Source organism: Pongo abelii, chromosome X, assembly GCF_028885655.2.
Source record: "Pongo abelii isolate AG06213 chromosome X, NHGRI_mPonAbe1-v2.0_pri, whole genome shotgun sequence".
Lineage (NCBI taxonomy): Eukaryota > Metazoa > Chordata > Mammalia > Primates > Hominidae > Pongo > Pongo abelii.
Window position 1 is genome coordinate 114,402,738 of NC_072008.2, and position 21,238 is coordinate 114,423,975.

At 34.4% G+C, this 21,238-nt stretch overlaps 1 protein-coding gene across 7 annotated transcripts in view; it reads left to right on the forward strand.

Moving 5' to 3' along the window:
- Window positions 1–21,238, forward strand: part of COL4A5 (collagen type IV alpha 5 chain) — a 255,393-nt gene that overhangs the window by 121,841 nt on the left and 112,314 nt on the right. For all 7 annotated transcript variants that reach the window (XR_008518135.1, XR_008518134.2, XM_054544953.2 and 4 more), the window contains exons 6-20: window positions 37–81; window positions 167–229; window positions 2,822–2,875; window positions 3,220–3,246; window positions 4,985–5,065; window positions 7,322–7,384; window positions 9,362–9,397; window positions 9,488–9,529; window positions 9,698–9,790; window positions 11,946–11,999; window positions 12,096–12,152; window positions 12,426–12,470; window positions 14,288–14,341; window positions 15,889–15,930; window positions 18,016–18,148. Coding sequence is in view for 5 of the 7 variants with exons in the window: in XM_054544953.2 (XP_054400928.1) it covers window positions 37–81; window positions 167–229; window positions 2,822–2,875; window positions 3,220–3,246; window positions 4,985–5,065; window positions 7,322–7,384; window positions 9,362–9,397; window positions 9,488–9,529; window positions 9,698–9,790; window positions 11,946–11,999; window positions 12,096–12,152; window positions 12,426–12,470; window positions 14,288–14,341; window positions 15,889–15,930; window positions 18,016–18,148 (889 nt within the window). In the remaining 2 variants the exon portion in view is untranslated. The remainder of the gene's footprint in view (window positions 1–36; window positions 82–166; window positions 230–2,821; window positions 2,876–3,219; window positions 3,247–4,984; window positions 5,066–7,321; window positions 7,385–9,361; window positions 9,398–9,487; window positions 9,530–9,697; window positions 9,791–11,945; window positions 12,000–12,095; window positions 12,153–12,425; window positions 12,471–14,287; window positions 14,342–15,888; window positions 15,931–18,015; window positions 18,149–21,238) is intronic.

Sequence of the window (21,238 nt, forward strand, 5' to 3'; positions counted from 1 at the left end):
TGTCATTTAGTTTAAGGATTTTATTTCTTCTTATAGGGTCCTCCTGGGCTTCCTGGATTTCCAGGGACACCAGGTCTTCCTGTAAGTAGCATTTCACCTTTTATTTTGAAATCTCTTGAAAAGTAATCTAAGACATATTATACATGTGTTATGTCGCTTTTCAAAGGGAATGCCAGGCCATGATGGGGCCCCAGGACCTCAAGGTATTCCCGGATGCAATGGAACCAAGGTGAGATCCATCCATTTCATCTTAGGTAGTATACTTGACAATAATTAACTTAAAAACCTAAAGAAATCAATATGAAGAATGTAGAAGAAGGGATATAGTGGCTTCAGGTCTTGGCTATTACATAAAGTATGCTCTGACTACAATTTTCTATATATTGAACTATCAATAATTTCATTAAACATGTATAATTAGCTGGGATATTGCATTGGGTTGAAGATTACTTACCAAACCCTTTTTTGACTTTAGCATAAAGTAGGATGAGAATTAAAACGAAATTAGGATATATATGTTTCAAATATTATATCAGTTGTTGAAAGTAATACTTCTGAATGTCATTCATTTGCTTTGCCGTTATTAAAAAACTAGGTACAATTTATGTTTTCAAATATTTCGTGTTTTTAAGATTTTTTAACATGCCGAATAACTTCCTTAAGAAAAATCTTAAAAAATTATATATAATACAGCACATCCGTTTTTACTATAAACTGTCAGTATGAAACCTGAAACTTCTTCATCAGCAAAGATGATACATTTAACAATTGTAAATAACCCTAACTTTAGATATAGCAAACATTTTTTTTTCTGATCCAATGTTTCTTCTCTTTAGTCAACTGTTGGATTGAATATAAAGTAATAGATAGCAAGAAAAAATGAGGAAAATTTGCTCTGCTTGTAAGCTTACATATTATAGCCAATTCTTATTCCCTCCCCTTTCTCCTTTTCCTTTAGGTTAATGCAACATATTGTTATTCTCTGTATTTTCTTTTGATATTTTCTGTTTTTCACATAATATTCTGTAAAACTATTCATAAAATACCTTAGATCCTTCTTTCTTTCTTTCTTTGTTTTTGTTTGTTTTTTGTTTTTTGTTTTTTTGAGACAGAGTCTTGCTCTGTTGCCCATGCTGGAGTGCAATGTCACGATCTCGGCTCACTGCAACCTCTGCTTCCAGGGTTCAAGTGATTCTCCTGCCTCAGCCTCCTGAGCAGCTGGGATTACAGGCACGTGCCACAATTCCCAGCTAATTTTTTTGTATTTTTAGTAGAGATGGGGTTTCACCATGTTGGTCAGGCTGGTCTAGAATTCCTGACCTCTTGATCCGCCTGCCTTGGCCTCTCAAAGTGCTGGGATTACAGATGTGAGCCACCGCGCCCGGCCAGATCTTTCTAATTAATGGCATATGTCAGATTTTATATAGGGCATATTTTAAAAATAACTTGAACAACTATTTTGCATTACAATGGCCATATTTTGTGATAATTACTGTACTATATACTTGAGGCAGTACAGTTCTTTTCATCTCCAATATTTCTTCAGGTCAATGTAACCCTTGTCAATAATAATAATTTTTAAAAAAAATTTTGGATTCATGAGGACTAATCGTGTTCTTCATTTTAGCTAGGGCAACCTTAAAGTGATAAGACCAATGTGGAGTTAGTTTGCCTGATACATTTCATGTTAAATTGGACTAAATTTTTGTGCCTCTTCCGGTTATTTGTTTATTTTTATTTACTTATTTATTTTTGCCAGTGTGCTTTAAGAAACAAACAGACCACTAACCAAAGTTTCAAATTTGAAGGGCCAGTGTATCTATAATCAGTACAGTGTGCTATATGATTAAAGGGAGCATTGATTAACTTGTGTTTCAGGCTTCCAATTATGTGAGTAACAAATTTTAAACAAATTAAATTGATTTATTATGCATATTTTTTAAGTCTGAATGCTTTTCTTATATTTCTTACTATGTAAGTAAAAGAATGAACTTTAAAGTTGGAGCCACAATGTATAGGTTTTTTTCTTTTTCTGTCTTTTAAACTTGATGTCTAGGCCACTTCCTTTCTCTCAGGACCTACTTTTTCCATGTGTAACAAGGTGGAGAGAAGGGTATTGGACTCACAAAGACACACAACAGTAGTAATTTTATTCTTTCAAACCTTCTGATGAAGTTGTTTCTAGGATTACCGTGGCATACAGGTATTTGAAAGGAGGTTGCTTTGGTGTTCTTCTACAGCAATTTCAGCTTTTGTTTTCTAAACCAAGTGTCCATATTAGTACTTTACAATAGTGAGTGAGAAAAGCTGGATGCCTAGAAAACATAATGACCTGCAATTGCTAGAACTACTGCTATTATTGTCCTCTTGGTGATATTAATGGCCTTCTTTCTTACCATCTTTTCCCCTTTACAAAAATAATTTGAAATAGTTTACAATAAAAGAAAAATGCAATAGAGCAGTTAAAATAAGAATCCATATAACACATGGGCAGGAAATTGGGGCAGATCATTAACTTTTAAATATGATGAAAGAATTTGCGGCATGATTGTCTCAAAATGTCTTTGTTGGAAGAAAAGAACTGAGGTAGATGATTTTTTTGCTTTACTTCTGATTGGGATAGATGAATTGGGATAAAAGTTGAATTGATATGGGTAGTTGATATTGAAGTAATTGGAAAGTGAAGACTAATGAACTTTTTGGCAATCTGGCATGTTTCAAAATGGCTTTTACAGAAATCTTTTCAAGAAGTCATATCTTGATGTTATAGTTATTCTTTGTTTCTTGTTCCTCCATGCTCTTTATTTTTAACTCCTTCTAGGGAGAACGTGGATTTCCAGGCAGTCCCGGTTTTCCTGGTTTACAGGGTCCTCCAGTAAGTTATAAAATTTGGGATTATGATGAACACAGGAATTAACAAAAGAAGCAGAAATGTAGTGAGAGAGCCCAATGCATTCATGTGGAACAAAGTAATACATTTTAAAGTAATAAACTAGAGGAAAATGTTTCAAAAAGAAGTTGGTAATATAGTTTTCTCCTGGGCAAAAGCAAGGATTTTGTATGTATACAAATGTCACCTCTAAGTATCCTAAGGTATAGCCTATTCAGAAATGACGCTACAGCAGTCTACTCATTTTATACTCTATTTAGAAAGCATTCTGTAATTGGCTTGTTTCTCTCTCATACATATAAAATAATCCTTTTTCTTTTTAATAATAGGGACCCCCTGGTATCCCAGGTATGAAGGTAAGCATCTCATCCTGGGGAACGAAGGTTTTGAATAAAATATTAGGAAAGCCAGCAACTTCAGTAGGATAATGACTCAAACTTCTGTCTTAAAATTGATGTTTCTAGAAGTTGTGCAGGTGTAAACTTACAAGCTCTCCTTAAGTAGTCTCCTGTGTTCCCATGGCTTTAAGTACCTTGTATGTGCTGATACACTTGAAAATGTGTATATCAGACTTGAGTTTTTTTGCTGACACTTTAAGTCTTCATCTTCTTACACTTTGATACAGTTAACCACCTACTCTCTGTAGAATTACTTTTTTCCCTGGCTTCTGTGACACTATCCTTTCCTGATTTTTCTTCTACACCTCTGGTTAATCTGCAGTCTTCTATGTAAGGTCATTATTTTATGTCCATCAAGCATCAGGTCACAGTCTGTACTCCTCCTTCCCTGCAATGCCCAGAAATATTACTAATGCCCATATTATTGAATACTATCTAGTTACTAAATACCAAATCAGACTTTTCTTCTGAGTTAGCTACGTGTATTCATCAGCCTTTCTGACATCTCCACATGTTCCAAGTTAATCCACCCACAAAATAAACCCGCTCCTCCCTGTGGCTCCTCATATCTCAAATTTGCATCTCTATATGTTATGTACACTTTTACATGATCTCAAAACCTGGGAGTTAATATTTATATCTTCCATTCCTTCACACACCTCCTCATTCAATTCCATCACTAAACACTAAGTGTGCCTGTAAAAGGCACCTTAAATTCATCCACTTTTCTTCATTTCCACTGTTACCACGTTAATCATAATGTCTCATCTGGATTACTGCAATAACCTCTTATCTAGTCTCTAGTCTCTTTTTTTCACCACTACTCCACCCTTACCTCCCCTCCTGTTTTATTCTTTACAAAGCAACGAAGAATGGCATTTAAAAAGTGTTAATTGATAATTTAATCTGCTTATAAACCTTCAAGGGCTTTCTACTGTGTATCTAAGGTAAAGTCCACAGTTTGTTTGTAAGAACTGCATGCTCTGGTCCTTGCCTACATTGACAGCCTTATCTTAAACCACTAAACTTATCCCTTAGCTCACTGACCACATCAGTCTGCATTTAGTTATTGGGATGTGCCAAATGTTTTGCTTTTAGGGTCTTTTGTATATATGGTTTACTTTGCCTAATATTCTTCCTCCTATCTTTGCCTGGATGACTCCTTATTATCCTTCAGGTCTTAACCTGAATGTTACCTTCACAGATTGCCCTTCTTTGACTACCCAAACTAATTTTCTCCACTAGTTTTTTTTTTCAATTATTGTACCATGTTATTTTTCTTCATAGCCGTTAATATTCACAGCCCTTGATATTGTCATCTTATATTTTTACATATTAGGGTCTGTATTTTCCCATTATATTGTTAGCTTTATGAGAACAGAGGCCTTGTTTATCTTCTCCATTACTGATTACCCAGAACCTACCACAATTGTTGGCAAATACTTAATATTTACTACATATCTTTTAATAAATAACTGAAGGTACTACACTCTTAATAAATCTACTGTTCTTCAGTGTACTCTGGCCACTTCCTTATTTTCCTTTAAAAGGTAAACTTATCATTTTTATTACTGAGATGGCCTAATCTTTTAGTACATCTCTGTTACAAATTGAATCTTTAGATCATTTTTCTGGTTTTGCTGGTTTTCATGTATAATAACTGTGTCTTAGAACTTCCATTGATGGCTTCTTTTAGGGTGAACCAGGTAGTATAATTATGTCATCACTGCCAGGACCAAAGGGTAATCCAGGATATCCAGGTCCTCCTGGAATACAAGTAAGTATCCAGTGATTTTCTTTTTTTGCTATATTGATTAAACCAGAAGATTACAACAATCCCTCAACCTTTAGTACTCTCTGCTTTTGTCATAAAAATTATCATCAGATGTTTACTAGACATTACGTGTACTTTCTACCTGAAAATAAAAGCAATCTGGACCAGGGAGAATTTTAACAACATCGGCTTCATTCTTTTGCCTTTCTATCCAGTTTTTTGGGGATTGGCAGCAGAAATAGGGTTCTATATTCTTATTCTTGTACTGTGGAGAGCAGTAGGGTCTTTTGTACATTTACAAAAGACCTAATTAAAAATAAAAATTATGGAAGTCCCATTGAATATATTAAGATATATCATTTGTAACACTATCAGTTATGCATAATATATGAACATATTTTGAAGGCTGAAGGAATACAGTTTATGCATGGTGAACATCAAATGTAATCTTAAGAAAAAAATTTTAGCCTACAGAAAACATGCATAGAGAGAGCAGTAACTTTTGAGTGTAGATTAAGAGGTCAATTTCTTAGGGTTTATATTTCATGATAGTCGAATCCTTTGCCCAAAATAAAAAATCAAAACTTCCTGGTAGTTTATCACTAAGATACAAGATTGGGGACTTTTTTCATTAGCTACCTTCTCATTCCTTACTTGATATCACCCATCCATAGTTTTTAAAATTCACTCAATCTTGCCCTTTATATTTTATAAATTGTTATGAAGTAATATTTGAAAATACAACAGAATACATGCAAAATATATGTATGTTATGAAGCATAAATATAAAGTGAACAACATTTAAGAGCTAGAAAATTACAAATAATTTTGAGTCAACCTGTGTGTCCCTTGGTAATCAAATCCATCTGCATTCCCCCAAGACATAGCTACCATCTGTGCCTTAAAAATAGCTTTATTATATATGCATATATTTCTAAGCAATAGAATATTTAGCTTTGCTTTATAAAATAATGTAACATTTATGTAGTTTTCTGCAACTTACTTTTTCTACTTGGTATGCTAAGATTCATCCATGTTATTGGATATGGCTTCAGTTCACTCCGTTTCACTTTCATATAACTTTCCATTTGTGAACATACTACCATTTGGTGTTTTTTGTTTTATGTGGTGTTTGTTGTTGTTGTTGTTGTTTTGAGATAGCGTTTTGCACTCTTGCCCAGACCGGAGTGCAGTGGCATGATCATGGCTCACTGCAGTCTTAATCTCCTGGGCTTAAGCAATCCTCCCACCTCAGCTTCCTGAGTAACTGGGACCATAGGTGCACATCACCACACCTGGCTACTTTTTGAAAATTTTCGTGGAGACAAGTTCTCACTGTGTTGCCAAGGCTGGTCTCAAACATCTGAGCTCAAGTGATCCTCCTGCTTAGGCCTCCAAAAGTATGAGGATTACAGGTGTGAGCCTCTGTGCCCAGCCTACAATTTTTTCATTACAAAAAAAAATCCATGATTTATATCTAAGTATAGAATTGCTAGATTGTAGGCCAAATTTTCAGTTTTTAACATGCCAAATTATTCCATAACACTTGTATCATTCTCTTATAATTTATCCCAGTTCCTCTCATTACCCTCTGTCTTTAATCTTATCTATTTTAAAATTAAGAGACGCTATCTTGAAAGTAGTAGCCTTTCCCTTCTCATTGATAGCATAAAAGCCCCAACTAAATGCATACCTTTATCACTTTATTTTGTAAATTTTCCTTATTATTTGTCTTATATTTATTTACCACTTTAAACCACAAGTTTTCTTACAATTACTTAATCCTTTTATCTCTATGCATTTTAAAATTTCACTTATAATATTGCTGAATGATAAAATTATAGAGCAGAATTCCAATGACGACTGAAGTTTAAATGAAGTCTAAATTTCATCCATTTAGTTCTTTGTAAGATACAATGAGGGGGCCGGGCACAGTGGCTCACGCCTGTAATCCTGGCACTTTGGGAGGCTGAGTCATGAGATCAAGACCAGCCTGGCCAACATGGTGAAACCCCATCTCTACTAAAAATACGATAATTAGCCGGACCTAGTGGCAGGTGCCTGTAATCTCAGCTACTCAGGAGGCTGAGGCAGGAGAATCGCTTGAACCCTGGAGGCGGAGGTTGCAGTGAGTTGAGATCACGCCATTGCACTTCAGCCTGGGCGACACAAGTGAGACTTTGTGTAAAAAAAGAAAAAATACAATGAGGGGCTTGTTTTTCTTTTTTTTCATCATTTTCTTTACTCACTTTATAACAGGGCCTACCTGGTCCCACTGGTATACCAGGGCCAATTGGTCCCCCAGGACCACCAGGTTTGATGGTAAGCTCTCTTCTTTAATTTAATATCCCCCCCTTTCCTTTCTGACTTCTTTCACGAATATTAATATTATTTATAATACTTGAAAACATAATGCATTCTCAACATTCATAATTTATAATTTTCTTATTTAAAGGTGACTTTACAATGATACGGTGAATAATATGCATTCTAAGTAATGGCTCCATTTTATAGATGGAAAAATGAGGTATATAAAAGGAAAGATTTACAATGAAATATTTTGTTGCTTGCTCTTGATGTATCAGTGCTGAAGTCAATTCTGGCCATTTCAGAAAGTCTTTTAAGGCAGTTTTCTAATCACTTGATGAAACATGTTTCTTCAAACTGCAATTGTTTGTTTAAGAACAAAAGCAGGGCTTCATAAAAAATATTGGCTCTCATTTCCTAGGTGCCTGGGACAAAACAGTAGAATTGGTGAGGGGAGTGATCACTATGCAATTGGTCACAGGTTTTTGTACCCCAAAAACTTCTACAGATCCTGAATGTGCAACCGGTTCTCTTACTTTACTAGCTCTATAGTCACTCTTATTTTCTATCCTAGTAAATTCTAAGTATTTTTACTTCTGCAATACTTAGATTTCATTCAAGTCATGTTTTGGACTTACAGCTTTGCTGTTGCCCTCTTAAAAGGGCAAGAAAATTGTATTTCAGTAGAAGTAATTTCTCATGTGCCACTCTATCTCTCATCTACCATATATTTAAGTGACAGTTTTCATTATACCTTTATAGGTTGTACATTTTTGTGACAATTGGTCCTGCACTTTTGAGTGAAGGAAATAATGTTTGATAACTGCTAGAAGAATCTACCAGAAAAGATTGTGATTTCTGCTTTCCTGTAACTTTTTGGGGAAAGATGAGAAAACTCTTTCATTTGTTTTAGTTGTAGACTTCATGCAAAGCATGAAACTATGGACTTTCACACTTTTTCCTAATTCTGCTGTTGGAACATTGGTGCCCCTTGAGTATATTGTTACACCTTGAATTTCCTCAACCATTGTGGCCACTTAACCAATTCACTTTACGTTTCTGGATATTCCTTGAATTAATGCTAATTCAACAGGTGAAGCCAAATCTTAGAAATGCCACCAAGAGGCCAGGTGCGGTGGCTGATGCCTATAATCCCAGCACTTTGGGAGGCTAAGGTGGGTGGATCACCTGAGGTTGGGAGTTTGAGATCAGCCTGACCAATATGGAGAAACCCCGTCTCTACTAAAAATACAAAAAATTAGCCAGGCGTGGTGGCACATGCCTGTAATCCCAGCTACTCGGGAGGCTGAGACAGGAAAATCACTTGAACCCAGGAGGCGGAGGTTGTGGTGAGCCGAGATCGTTCCATTGCACTCCAGCCTGGGCAACAAGAGGGAAACTCCTTCTCAAAAAAAAAAAAAAAAAAAGAAAAGAAAAGAAAGAAAGAAAGAAATGCCACCAAGATACAATATATAAATAAATAGGCCCATTGAGGTTAAGAGGCAACATACTTGAGCAGAAAGGTGCCTATTTAATTTTTTAAACCTTGAAACATTCTCAAATACACAAAGTCATATTGTATAAAAATCAAACTGGATTTAAAAAAATAAACATATGCTTTTTAGAACTTGAGAGTCAATTAGAGTTAATTGCTTTATGGTACCTAAATTTACCTATAATTCTGACGTGAAAAATTTGATGGGTCTGTTGATATTAACTTTTGAATTGATTTTTGACAATGGGGCTACCTCTCTACCTCTGCCCATCCCAGCTTTTTTCTCTTGCCCATTTCTATTTTGTCATCAGAGGTACTCACATTCATCTAGCTCATTTTAATCAATTAAAATGTGTGTCTCTGACTAAAATGAAAACAAACAAGAAAATACTATTTTGATGGGCTTTTTCACACCTTACTCTTTCTGAAACTAAACAACTTTTAAAATTAACTTATTAATATAACATTTTATTTTCTCTTTTGTCTTCTCTTCTTAGGGCCCTCCTGGTCCACCAGGACTTCCAGGACCTAAGGTAATTTTCTTTTTCTTTATATCTTTTATTTGGTGTGGATTCCTTTTCTTACTGTCAGTGAGATTTTTACATGGAAACTTCTCTCTCCAGGGGAATATGGGCTTAAATTTCCAGGGACCCAAAGGTGAAAAAGTGAGTAAAGAAAGAGAGCTGGTTATTCAGCCCTCAGCTTTCTCTTTTTGTAGTCATTTGAACTGCCTTTTTCTTTCTCTTGCTTCTTGCAGTTATCTTATCTTACATGTTATATTACTGTCTGTGGAGGTTATGAAGTATCACTGTCTTATTTTATCTTGCAAACAGGGTGAGCAAGGTCTTCAGGGCCCACCTGGGCCACCTGGGCAGATCAGTGAACAGAAAAGACCAATTGATGTAGAGTTTCAGAAAGGAGATCAGGTGAGTAAGTAGGGAGGAAGTCAATGAAAATCTTGCTATGGATATGTTAATTAGTTTGATGGTGGTAATCACATCACAATGTATATGTATATCAAAACATCACATTGTTTACACCTTAGATATATACAGTTTTTAATTTGTCAGTTATACCTCAATAAAGCTGAAAAAATAAAATAAAATGATAAAAAGTTAAAATAATATTTCTATGTAAGTGGCATTCCATTAAAATGCATTATAAGCTGAAATGTGGTTATATATAAGGGTATTTTTTTTTAAATAACAAGGATTTGAGATTATTAATTTTTTTTTTTTTTTTTGAGACTAAGTCTTGCTCTTGTCACCCAGGCTGGAGTGCAATGGCATGATTTTGGCTCACTGCAACCTCCGCCTCCCAGGTTCAAGCGATTCTCCTGCCTCAGCTTCCCGAGTAGCTGGGATTACAGGTGCCCACCACCACGCCCTGCTAATTATTGTATTTTTAGTAGAGATGGGGTTTCACCATGTTGTCCAGGCTTGTCTCGAACTCCTGACCTCGTGATCTGCCCGCCTCAGCCTCCCAAAGTGTTGGGATTCCAGGCATGAGCCACCACGCCTGGCCGAGATCATTAAATTTTTAAAATAGCTTTATCAAGATACGGTCTACATATGTATAAGCCACCCATTTAAAGTGTACAATTCAATTTTTTTTTTAGTGTATTCACAGGGTAGTGAAACTATCAGTGCAATCTAACTTTAGAAAATTCTGAGGCTTCCTCAAAAAAAATCTCCATACCTATGTTAGTTGTACTCCTTATTTCTCCCCAAATTGACCAGCCCTAGGTAATCACTAATCTACTTCTTGGCTCTGTAAATTTTTCTATTCTGGATATTTCATATAAATGGAATCATATAATATGTGGTCTTCTGTGTCTGGCTTCTTTTACTTAGCATAGTGTTTTCATGTTAAATCACTTTGCAGCACATATCAGTGCTTCATTCCTTTTTATGGCTGAATAATAGTTCATTGTGTAAATAGTCTACATTTTGTTTATCCATTTATTCATCAGTTGATGGGCATTTGGGTTATTTCCATTTTTGGCTATTTGAAGAATCCATTCATGTATAAAATTAGGTTATGGTAAGTCAGAATGATGACAGTGTTCCCTACATTTCACTGATATGCAAGGAGAAGGATAATGTTACTCTATAAACCTTTGTTGTGTTTAGAAATAATTATCTGATACCCTGCTTTTGCTAGAGTAGATGAGGGAAATTAGATATATTTTTAAAGCGTACTGGCCCACACTTTAACAAACAGAATGTGTGCATTTTTGTTTCACTTAAATATTAATAAGAAAGTTAAGAATAAAGGAAAAGTTGTATTGAAACTCTACCATCAATATGAATTTGGCCATTTAATTATCTCCCAAAATATATGTATGCCGTGTGACCCCAAAATCTCCTTGTTTTAGGTATTCTTGCTTTTTATAAAATATTTTATAAGAATAAAAAATTGTCATTATTTTCATTTTAAGTGTTGCCTTGTTATTTACCTCAAATCTTGGCTTGTATATAGACAAAAAATTAACTGAAATGAGCAGAGATAGCTCTAGTTAATTTTGCCTAGAAGATTTCAACTTTAAGTTAGAAACACCCTATTATCTTTGGTTATACTACGTAAGTATTCAGTTCAGTTTAATTTTTTTAGGGGGAGATTTATTTTTATTTTATTTTATTATTTAAAAAATTTCAACCTTTATTTTAGATACAGGGGGTACATGTACAGGTTTGTCACATAGGTATATTGTGTGATGCTGAGGTTTGGGGTACAGATCCCATCAGCCAGGTAGTGAATATAGTACTCAGAAGTTAGTTTTACAAGTATTACCTGCCTCCCTCTACTCTTAGTAGTCCCCAGTGTGTATTGTTGCCATCTTTATGTCCTTGTGTCCCCAATGTTTAGCTCTCAGTTATAAGTGAGAACATGTGGTATTTGATTTTTTGTTCATGCATTAATTCACTTAGGATTATAGCCTCCAGCTCTAACCATGTTGCTGCAACATAGATGTAGCTGTGGTTCAGTTTATTAAAAATGCTCCTAGCTAGCTCTAGTGCTTAGAATGAAAATGCATGTTCCAGTATTAACATTGATTTCCTTTCCCCTACTACTGCATAGGGACTTCCTGGTGACCGAGGGCCTCCTGGACCTCCAGGGATACGTGGTCCTCCAGTAAGTAACCTAAAGTGCTTTAGCATCATTTAATGTAAATTGGTATTGGTACACAGTATCCCATGAACCATTGTGAAACTATTTTTATGTGTACAGGGTCCCCCAGGTGGTGAGAAAGGTGAGAAGGGTGAGCAAGGAGAGCCAGGCAAAAGAGTAAGTGATGTAACTGCTAATATTCTTTGCAAAAAATTCTAAATGTGTTTGTGTGTGTGTGTGTGTGTGTGTGTGTGTGTGTGATTTTATTCTTTCTTCCTACATCTTACTTCCATTGTTTCAAAATATCACTACTGACATTATAATGTTGATGTCTTAAAAGTCTACTTAATATAGTCCAAGCCAGGAATAAAGCTTGTTATATTCTTTAACTTTATGCTTCTTAACTAACAAATGTATGTTGTTGCCCTATCATTTCTTTGTATCCTATAGGGTAAACCAGGCAAAGATGGAGAAAATGGCCAACCAGGAATTCCTGTAAGTAGCTAAGGTTCTTTCCACCTGCAAAACTGGAGACATTTATGTGTTGGTATAACATAAGGTGGCAGAGAAGCAGTATGACAAAGATTGTGGGGTCTGGAAATAGTTTAAATGAATTGAAATTATCCAGTCTTTGTCTTTTGAATATAATTTTCAATTTTTAAAAAATTTTATGAGTACATAGTAGGTATATATATTTATTTATGAGGTACATGAGATGTTTTGATACATGTATGTAATGTGAAATAAGGACATCACGGAGAATGGGGTATTCATCCCCTCAAGCATTTATCCTTTGCATTACAAACAATCCAATTACACCAAATATAAATTTGAGGTTCCTCTATTTTTTAAAGTCAGATTTATTGAGATATAATTTACATAAAGTAAAAGGAACTATTTTTAGTTTACAGTTCTGTGTTTGACAAACACATACAGTTGTGTCACCACCACCATAATCAAGAACACTTCCATCACCTTCAAAAGTTCCCTCATGCTATTTTTTAGTTATCCTCTCCCTATTCCCCATCCCAACCTCCTTGTAACAACTGATCTTTTGTCAATCTCTTTAATTTTGCCTATTCCCAAATGTCAGATACATTGAATCATATTGCATGTAGCCTTTTGAATCAGGATCCCTTCACATAGCATAATACATTGAATTGTGTATCAGTTCATTTTTTTATTGCTGAGTAGTATTTGATAGTTTGAATAGACCATGGTTTGTTTATCCATTTACACATTGAAGGATATTTTGGTTATTTCTATGTTTTGGCCATTATGAATAAAACTTTTATATTCATATAAAAATATTTATATGAATATAAATATTCCCATACAGTTTTTTTTTGTGTGTGAACATGTTTTTTCAGTAAAAGTTTTGACAGGTAATTCTTCTACTTACTACCAAAAAGGGGCATAGGAAATAAAATATGTAAGTCCAAGAACATTATTTCAAGCAGCTTCAGTATCAAGAGTAATCCGCAGTAGGCAAGAGTTTTTCAAGGACAGAGAGAATATTTGATGAAATTTGTAAGTTATTCTAAGGGAAAAGGATAATTCTTAACAAGACAGGTTAGAATTACTAAATTCAGATAAATTGGTTTCAGGATATTTTACTAAACAGGCAATCCTCAACTTACAATCTCTAGTTCAAAAATATTTTGTATTATAAAATATCAAGAGGTAAATTCAGGGCCTCAGTTCCTGGCTTCCTTTGGAACAATTGGTCTTTGTCTTGATTCAGGCAGCTGTGATGTTCAACAATTGCCTCTTAGTGTTTTAAACAAATTGGGGTTGGGGGGTAGGGAGGCTGTTCTCTTGTTCTCTGTTTGCGCTGGGAGAACCCAAGTTGGGTCAAATAAAGGCAGCCTTGCAAATAGTCTTCTTTTGAACCAGCAGACAGATCAAATAATGATAATTCTCTGGAAATGGGGCTTTGAAGGAGCTCCAACCCTGTTCTTTCCTCTCCAGTTGCTACTAGGCTGCTGGTTTTCGCCTTGATTGTGAGGAGAGGTGGTGGGAATAGAACAAGTTAAAATGCCACAAAGCTCTGAGAGGTGGTGGGAATAGAGCAAGTTAAAATGCCACAAAGCTCTGAGTTCTCACCAAGATTCAGCTTTTTTTTTTTTTTTTTTTTTTTTTTCTGAGAAAACACTCCTTGAATTGCTGCAAGCTTTGGTTAAGTTCTGAAAGTTAATTCTGACTGACCATTTTTGCCAGTATTCTCATTGCTTCTATGGAGAAGATGATCTTTGGAGATTTCCTAACCCCATCATTTGTGCTGATGTCACCCTATCCTCTGTGTTTTAAAGGGTTTGCCTGGTGATCCTGGTTACCCTGGTGAACCTGGAAGGGATGGTGAAAAGGTAAGAATTTTAATACTTTGAAGTGACTGGTTTAGTCTAGCTAAAATACTCCTTTTCTTCTCCCAGGCTTGAGTTATAAATGGAAAAAGTCTACATAACTAGCTTTTATATTCAAAATATGCCTTCTTTATTCATCTTTTGCTCATTTTTCTTTTATACCACACTTGCTAAATTTTATTCCATTGCCTGAAATCAGTCCATGTTGCAGAAATACATTAAGCATTGTTTAACTTTAGCATTTCCACTGTGAAAAGTCATTGCCTTTACTTTGAGCATGTATTGGCAAAACTTCTTTTTTTCCACAAAGAGAATTCAGCACTATTTTAGTGAGGTCCTCTTACTAAAAAGGCTTATAACTGTGAATGTAGAACGTCGCCACTAAACATTTCCATTCTGTATGCAATTATTGTCTGTAAGTCTGTGGCTAATTCTTTGTTGTTTTTTCCCCCCTACTGGGCCAATGCAGCCTGACTGAGGTCATTTATTTAGTTACCTATTTTTCAAGTGACTTTGAAAGATTGTATGAAGCATACAATTACCAGATTTTTAGCAGGGCACAAAATAACCAGTCCTCCAATCCCTCTTGTTTTTAATTGCTTTGTATCAAAAACTGAAAGCTTTTTGGTTTTTCAGGCAAGGAAGGAAAGGCGTTACAAACTTCAATGTACCCAGAAGGCACATATTTTAATGGTGGTTTATTTTTAAATTAGGTCCAAGTTCTAGCATGGCTTAAAAGGCACAATTAGAATAGATGGAGGTAGGAAATACTCCGATAAAATGATTTTTTGTCAAATAGTATTTGTATATAGATGGATGGCTTCTATGAACAAGTCTAGAGTCAGAATAGAAGTATGAAACAAACCATCCTTGTGTCTTGGCCAGTAGTAGAGTAACATTTGAATATTGAATATTGTGGTTTTTTTCATGCTGTTGTAGCTTCTAATCAAGGATGAAAGTTTTATCTGAACTTGTCTTTCATTAGCTTCTAAGAGCAAGCTCATGAAAGCAATTCAGATTTACTAGCTATTATTGGTGATAGTTAAGTCCATCACATCTAAAATATCTGTCACTAATAGAAATGGCACTACATTTATGTCCTTGACTAGTTTTATGAGAAGAAACATGGCTAAATGTAAAAAAAAAAAAAAAAAAAAAAAAAGTAATTTTTTCACTGATTCTAGTGCTACCATTTTTTTTCTATTATCTTCTTTATAGAGTATTTGTAATTGGCTAGAAATAGGAATCTTAAAAATCAAAGAATATTACAACTAGAAATACCTTAAAACTCTGGTCCAAAAATCTTTATTCTTTGTATATAAACCAGAGAAGTTAATTAACTTGGTGAAGATTATATAGCTAGTAAATCTGAGACAACATCACAGGTTAGGCTTAGCTCAGAATTGTTTCATTACTTCATGTTGCATTTCTCATTTGAGGTATTTTATGATTGATTTCTGGGTCTTTTTGGAAAGTTTCTCTTATATTCTTGAGGAAATTGATGTTTTCATGCGAATTTTACCAACCTATTTTACGATTGCATTGAACAGGGCCAAAAAGGTGACACTGGCCCACCTGGACCTCCTGGACTTGTAAGTTTTTTTTTTTAGTCTTCATTTATCAAATTTATTAATGCATTATCATTTTTGTGCCTTAATTGCATACTCCCTGCTTTTTCTTCATAGAACACAAAATTTCAAGTCATTATCAATTTCTACTGGCTTAAAAGTCTTTACATCTAAAATCTTCAGTAATGTTGACCTCAAGGTCTTTGTATTGTTCTGCCTATGCGTTACTTCTGCATGGTAAAGGTCTAAAATTATGGCATTGGGTTGTTTTGCCTCATAATTGCCAGATCATTTCTCAAGCAACCAGCAGGTGGTGCAAGTGTTGCTTACGAAGGTTCAATGAAAACAACAACAACAACAAAACAAAACTTGGGGAAGTTGGGGTGGGGGTGGGGGATTGGTCCTTTCCCCTGCAGAGCTCAGGAGAAAATAGATTTGGTCTTAATAGGTTTTCTCAATTTGTAATTGTCTGATTCACACCTCTTTCTTTCCTGAATGTGTGCTTTCTAGGGACTTTTAATAACGCATGTAGGAAGCTGCTTTATGGAAGAATAATTGAGGGTGGGGGAGCTACAGATTTTCTGTCATGTTTGTGTTCACTATGAAATTTAAGTCAAATATACTTCCAGTCTTATTAGGAATAAAATATCATTGCTGAGGTTTAGCATATTGGTTTTTCTTTGGTTGAAATTTAGTAAGACTCGACTTCAAACTGCATTGAAGCCGCAACAGTGCGAATGTTGGAAAACTTATGTGTCCAGACGTGTTAGTAACATTAACTTAATTCTTATTATCCATAGTGAGTCTCAGTTATTAATACTTAGGACTGTACTAAATCTAATGAGGATATACTTAAAGAAGATCTTAGATATTTTTTATTCACTTTCATTTTAAAATCAGCTTCAGTCCTCTAGGAAATAATCTCTTTATAAAATGAGAAGATAAAATTTTAATAAGTATCAGAAGAAATGGAAATTTTGAGAGTACAGTCCTATTTAGCAGCCTAGTTTCCCTTTTGAATCACTATTCCAATCTTAGGTCCCACAACTTTTTGTCTCCTTTTGTGTGAATATTTCTTATATCCATCCAATAGAGACAGGATGAAATATCACACTGCTATTAGGTGTTGATTTGTACATCAGACTGGCAGTCTCTTAAATCTGAAGTTCATTTACCTTTATAGGTCTATAAGAAGAATTTGTTAATATTTAATTTATTTAATATTAAGTTTTTTTAGAAAATACTTAATGAGTTACAAGAATACAGAGTAAAAAGAAATGATTAGTTAGTTGGGTTTAATCAATAAAAGCACGGGTTTTATTTTTAAATTTTTTTGGTATATAGTAGGTATATATATTTATGGCAGAGTTTTCTTTTTTAAAGGAAGAAATAAATGTGGGTTAATAAAGAGAAAGATTGGGGAAAGGCGTTACACATGTTTGGAATGGAATATGCAAAGACATAGACAAGAATGTGCAAGTTGAATGAAATGGTTAGAATCAGACAGACTTCACTATAATAAAAATTTATTGTAAGACATAGTAGGAGATTAAATAGGTGAGAGAAGTATTGGAAGTGAGAGGTGACTTACAGTTCAGGATTAAAAGTAGCAGCACTTATAGTAAAAAGTAGTGAGCAATTTTGAGTCCTTAAGCAGAATAGTTAACACACACACAAATGGTTTTTGAGGAAGCATATCCTAACAATAGATTGGAATTCAAGGGACAAGATCAGAGGTGCTTCTGTTACTCTAAGTGTGAGTTGGTAATATAGCTGTGGCAACAGAAATCAAGGGAGCAAATTGGAGAGACATTTTCTGTAAAGAATTGTCAGGCTTAGGAGATTGGAATGAATTGAATGTGAATTATAGGAGAAGGGACATCAAAAATACTTTTAGTTTTATATGCTTCAGGCTCAGGAACATGGTAATGTTGTTACTTGTATTGGACATTTTCTAATCAGTTGGAGGATGGGAGTGATACAAAATGTGACTCATAAACTATGTGAAAATGATGACATTGTAATCATATGTAGCTCCCATAATGTTTTCAGGAGAACAAGCCATTTCTTCTTTGCATTTCTTTATTTTTTTTTTCTTTCGTAATAAAGGTAATTCCTAGACCTGGGACTGGTATAACTATAGGAGAAAAGGGAAACATTGGGTTGCCTGGCTTGCCTGGAGAAAAAGGAGAGCGAGGATTTCCTGGAATACAGGGTCCACCTGGCCTTCCTGGACCTCCAGGTAAATGAGATTGCATTTATGGCCTTGTGCTTATAGCATCCTTACTAATCCATGTATACTTTTTATCAGATTAGTTCCATGGTCAGCATGGAAGTAGAAGACACAAGTCCTTTTTAATTGACAGATGCTCCCCAACTCTTACTATACCTTCTCTCACCATATTACTCACTTGTACTTTAAAAAAGCCCAAGTGAATAGTGTCCTTTAATCCTAAGATTCCTATTTCTACATTTTATTTTTTATTGATACATAATTGCACATATTTATGGGATACATGTGATATTTTAACACATGAGTACAATGTATAATGATTAAATCAAGGTAACTAGAATATCCGTTACCTCAAGTATTTATCTTTTCTTTATGTTGGGAACATTCAAATCTTCTCTTCTAGCTGTTTTGAAATATACAATAAGTTGTTGTTAACTGCTGTGAATCTACTGTGCTACCAAACACTGAAACTTATTGCTTCTATCTAACTGTATGTTTGTACCCATTAACCAACCTTTCTTCATTCCCCCGACCCTTCTCAGCCCCTGGTAACCATCATTCTACTCTCCATCTCCATGAGATCAACTTTTTTTTTTTTAACCTCCTACGTAAGAATGAGAACATGCATTTGTATTTGCCTTTCTGTGCCTGGTTTATTTCACTTAACGTAATGTCCTTCAGGCTCAACCAAGTTGCTGCAAATGATAGAACTCCATTCTTTTATGGCCAAATAATATTCCATTGTGTATTTATACCACATTTCCTTTATCTGTTCATCCACTGATGAACATTCAGGTTGATTTCATATCTTGGCTATTGCGAATAGTGCTGCAATAAACATGAGAATGCAGATATCTCTTTGAATTACTAATTTATTTTCTTTTGGATATATACCCAGACGCGAGATTGCTGGAACATATGGTAGTTCTATTTTTAGTTTTTTGAAGGACCTCCATACTTTTTTTCATAATGGTTTCATTAATTTACATTCCCACCAACAGTGTATGAGAGTTCCCTCTTCTCTGCATCCTTGCAGCATCTGTTATTTTTTGTCTTTTTGATGATAGCCATATTAACTGGGGTATATTTTATTATTAATAAATTACACCAAACAATTTAATAGGCAAATCATCACACTTTTCATGCTAATAGGGAAGGATATTCTCCCCAAGTAATGCCTAGTTTTGCAAGATTTCCTATATAAAAATGGCGAGCAGCGTTATCCACCTAAAATTTCAGAAATACATAACTAGAAATCCCCATGGTGATTTTGTTATAGAATAAAATCTTCGAGCTCAATACTGAGTTTTATATTATTCCCTTTGAAAACACACAGTATAGTGGAACATTTCTAATTTGGCCACAAATTGAGTACTGCCCTTATCTAGAATGTTTATTTGAATGTCCTCTGAAATAGGGTAATAACAGTGATTTATGTAAGATTTCTAGATGCATGTGGTACAGTGCCTAGCACACATACATATTCAATAAATTATTATTCCTTTTCCTTCAAAAATATGTGGCTAATGAAATACTAAAATGATGAGATGAGTGATATTCAGTGATCTTTCCCAAGAGAAAGAGAATAAATATAGGTTCCATTATGCTCTAAATGCGAACTTCAGATTCCTAATCTCAAAATAGTGAATTAAATACAGACTGTATTTGGAAAATTGAAATAAAGAATTACCTCAGGATGCAGTAAAAGAGATAAGGAGTTGGGAAGTATGAATGAAAAGTTAAGAGGTATAAAAGATAAACCTAGAAACTCCAAAATTATCTCATGAGGGAGGTCAAGGAGGAGAGACTGGGACAAGAGGCAGCATTTGAAAAAAAATAATGGCTGAGAACTTCCATCTGTTAAAAAACACATGCATCACTATGAAAAAGCTCATGAAGCACTAAGCAATAGTAAAATAATAGTAATGCAAAGGTCCATAACTAGACACATTGTAGGGACATTTCAGAATTCAGGGATAAAAAGAAGCTCTTAAAAACTATTTGAGAACAAAAGGCCGATCACCTACAAAGCAGTGAGTCAGAGGATGATAATGGAGCACATTTTCAAAGTGATAAGGACAAATTACTATGAATTAGGGATTCTGTATTACACTAAACTATCATCCTAATGTGAAGATGAGATACATAGGAAGTTTAACACCTTCAGACTGTCTCTGAAATAGTTACTGGAAGTTTTACTCCAAAAAGAAAAAAGGGAATTCTGGATAAAATGAGAATTGCAGTAGGATGCAAGAATCAAAGCTTAGAAAATATATTAGTAAAGCATGTTAAGTCTAAATCAGTACTGGTCATTTTTTAAAAAGGTGTTTTAAGTAACAACTTGGAGCTATAATTGTAAACATTATTAACATGTGATGTGTAGATGCAGAGAGAATAAGGATAAGAGTTTTTGTCTTGTTAGGGAAAGATAATATAAATCTTGTTAACTGTATAAATTTTTAGAAATATATAGGTTTAAGTACATAGGTTAAAATGTTAATAGTAGCCACTAGAGAAGAATAGAAATAAAATGTATAACGTACACACCAATTGAAGAAAGAAAATGACTAAAAATCTCATATATAGTACAAGTTAAGATTGGGGCAAAATAAAGACAAATCTGGGTAAATAGAAAATGAAATATAAGGTGACAAGAAGAAATTAAAAATAAGTCAATAACTCCAACAAATTTGAAAGAACTAAACACTGATTAAAAGACAGTGACTAAAATAAAATTGAAATTAAAAATACCTATATATAGTGCACAGTAGACATATCTAAAGCAAAGTGACAGATACAGTCTGAAAATAATGCAATATATATTGGGCAAATGCCATACATAAAAAAGCTGGTTTAGCAATTCTAATATAGTATGAAATATAATTAAATGCAAAACTTGAAACTATAAAAATTCTAGAAGAAAATGCAGGAAAAACTTTTCTGGACATTGACCTAGGTAAAGATTTATGACTAAGACTTCAAAAGTAAATGTAACCAAAACAAAAATAGACAATTGGGACTTAATTAAACTAAAGAGCTTCTGCACAGCAAAAGAAACAATCAGTGGAGTAAATAGCCTACAGAATGGGTGAAAATAAT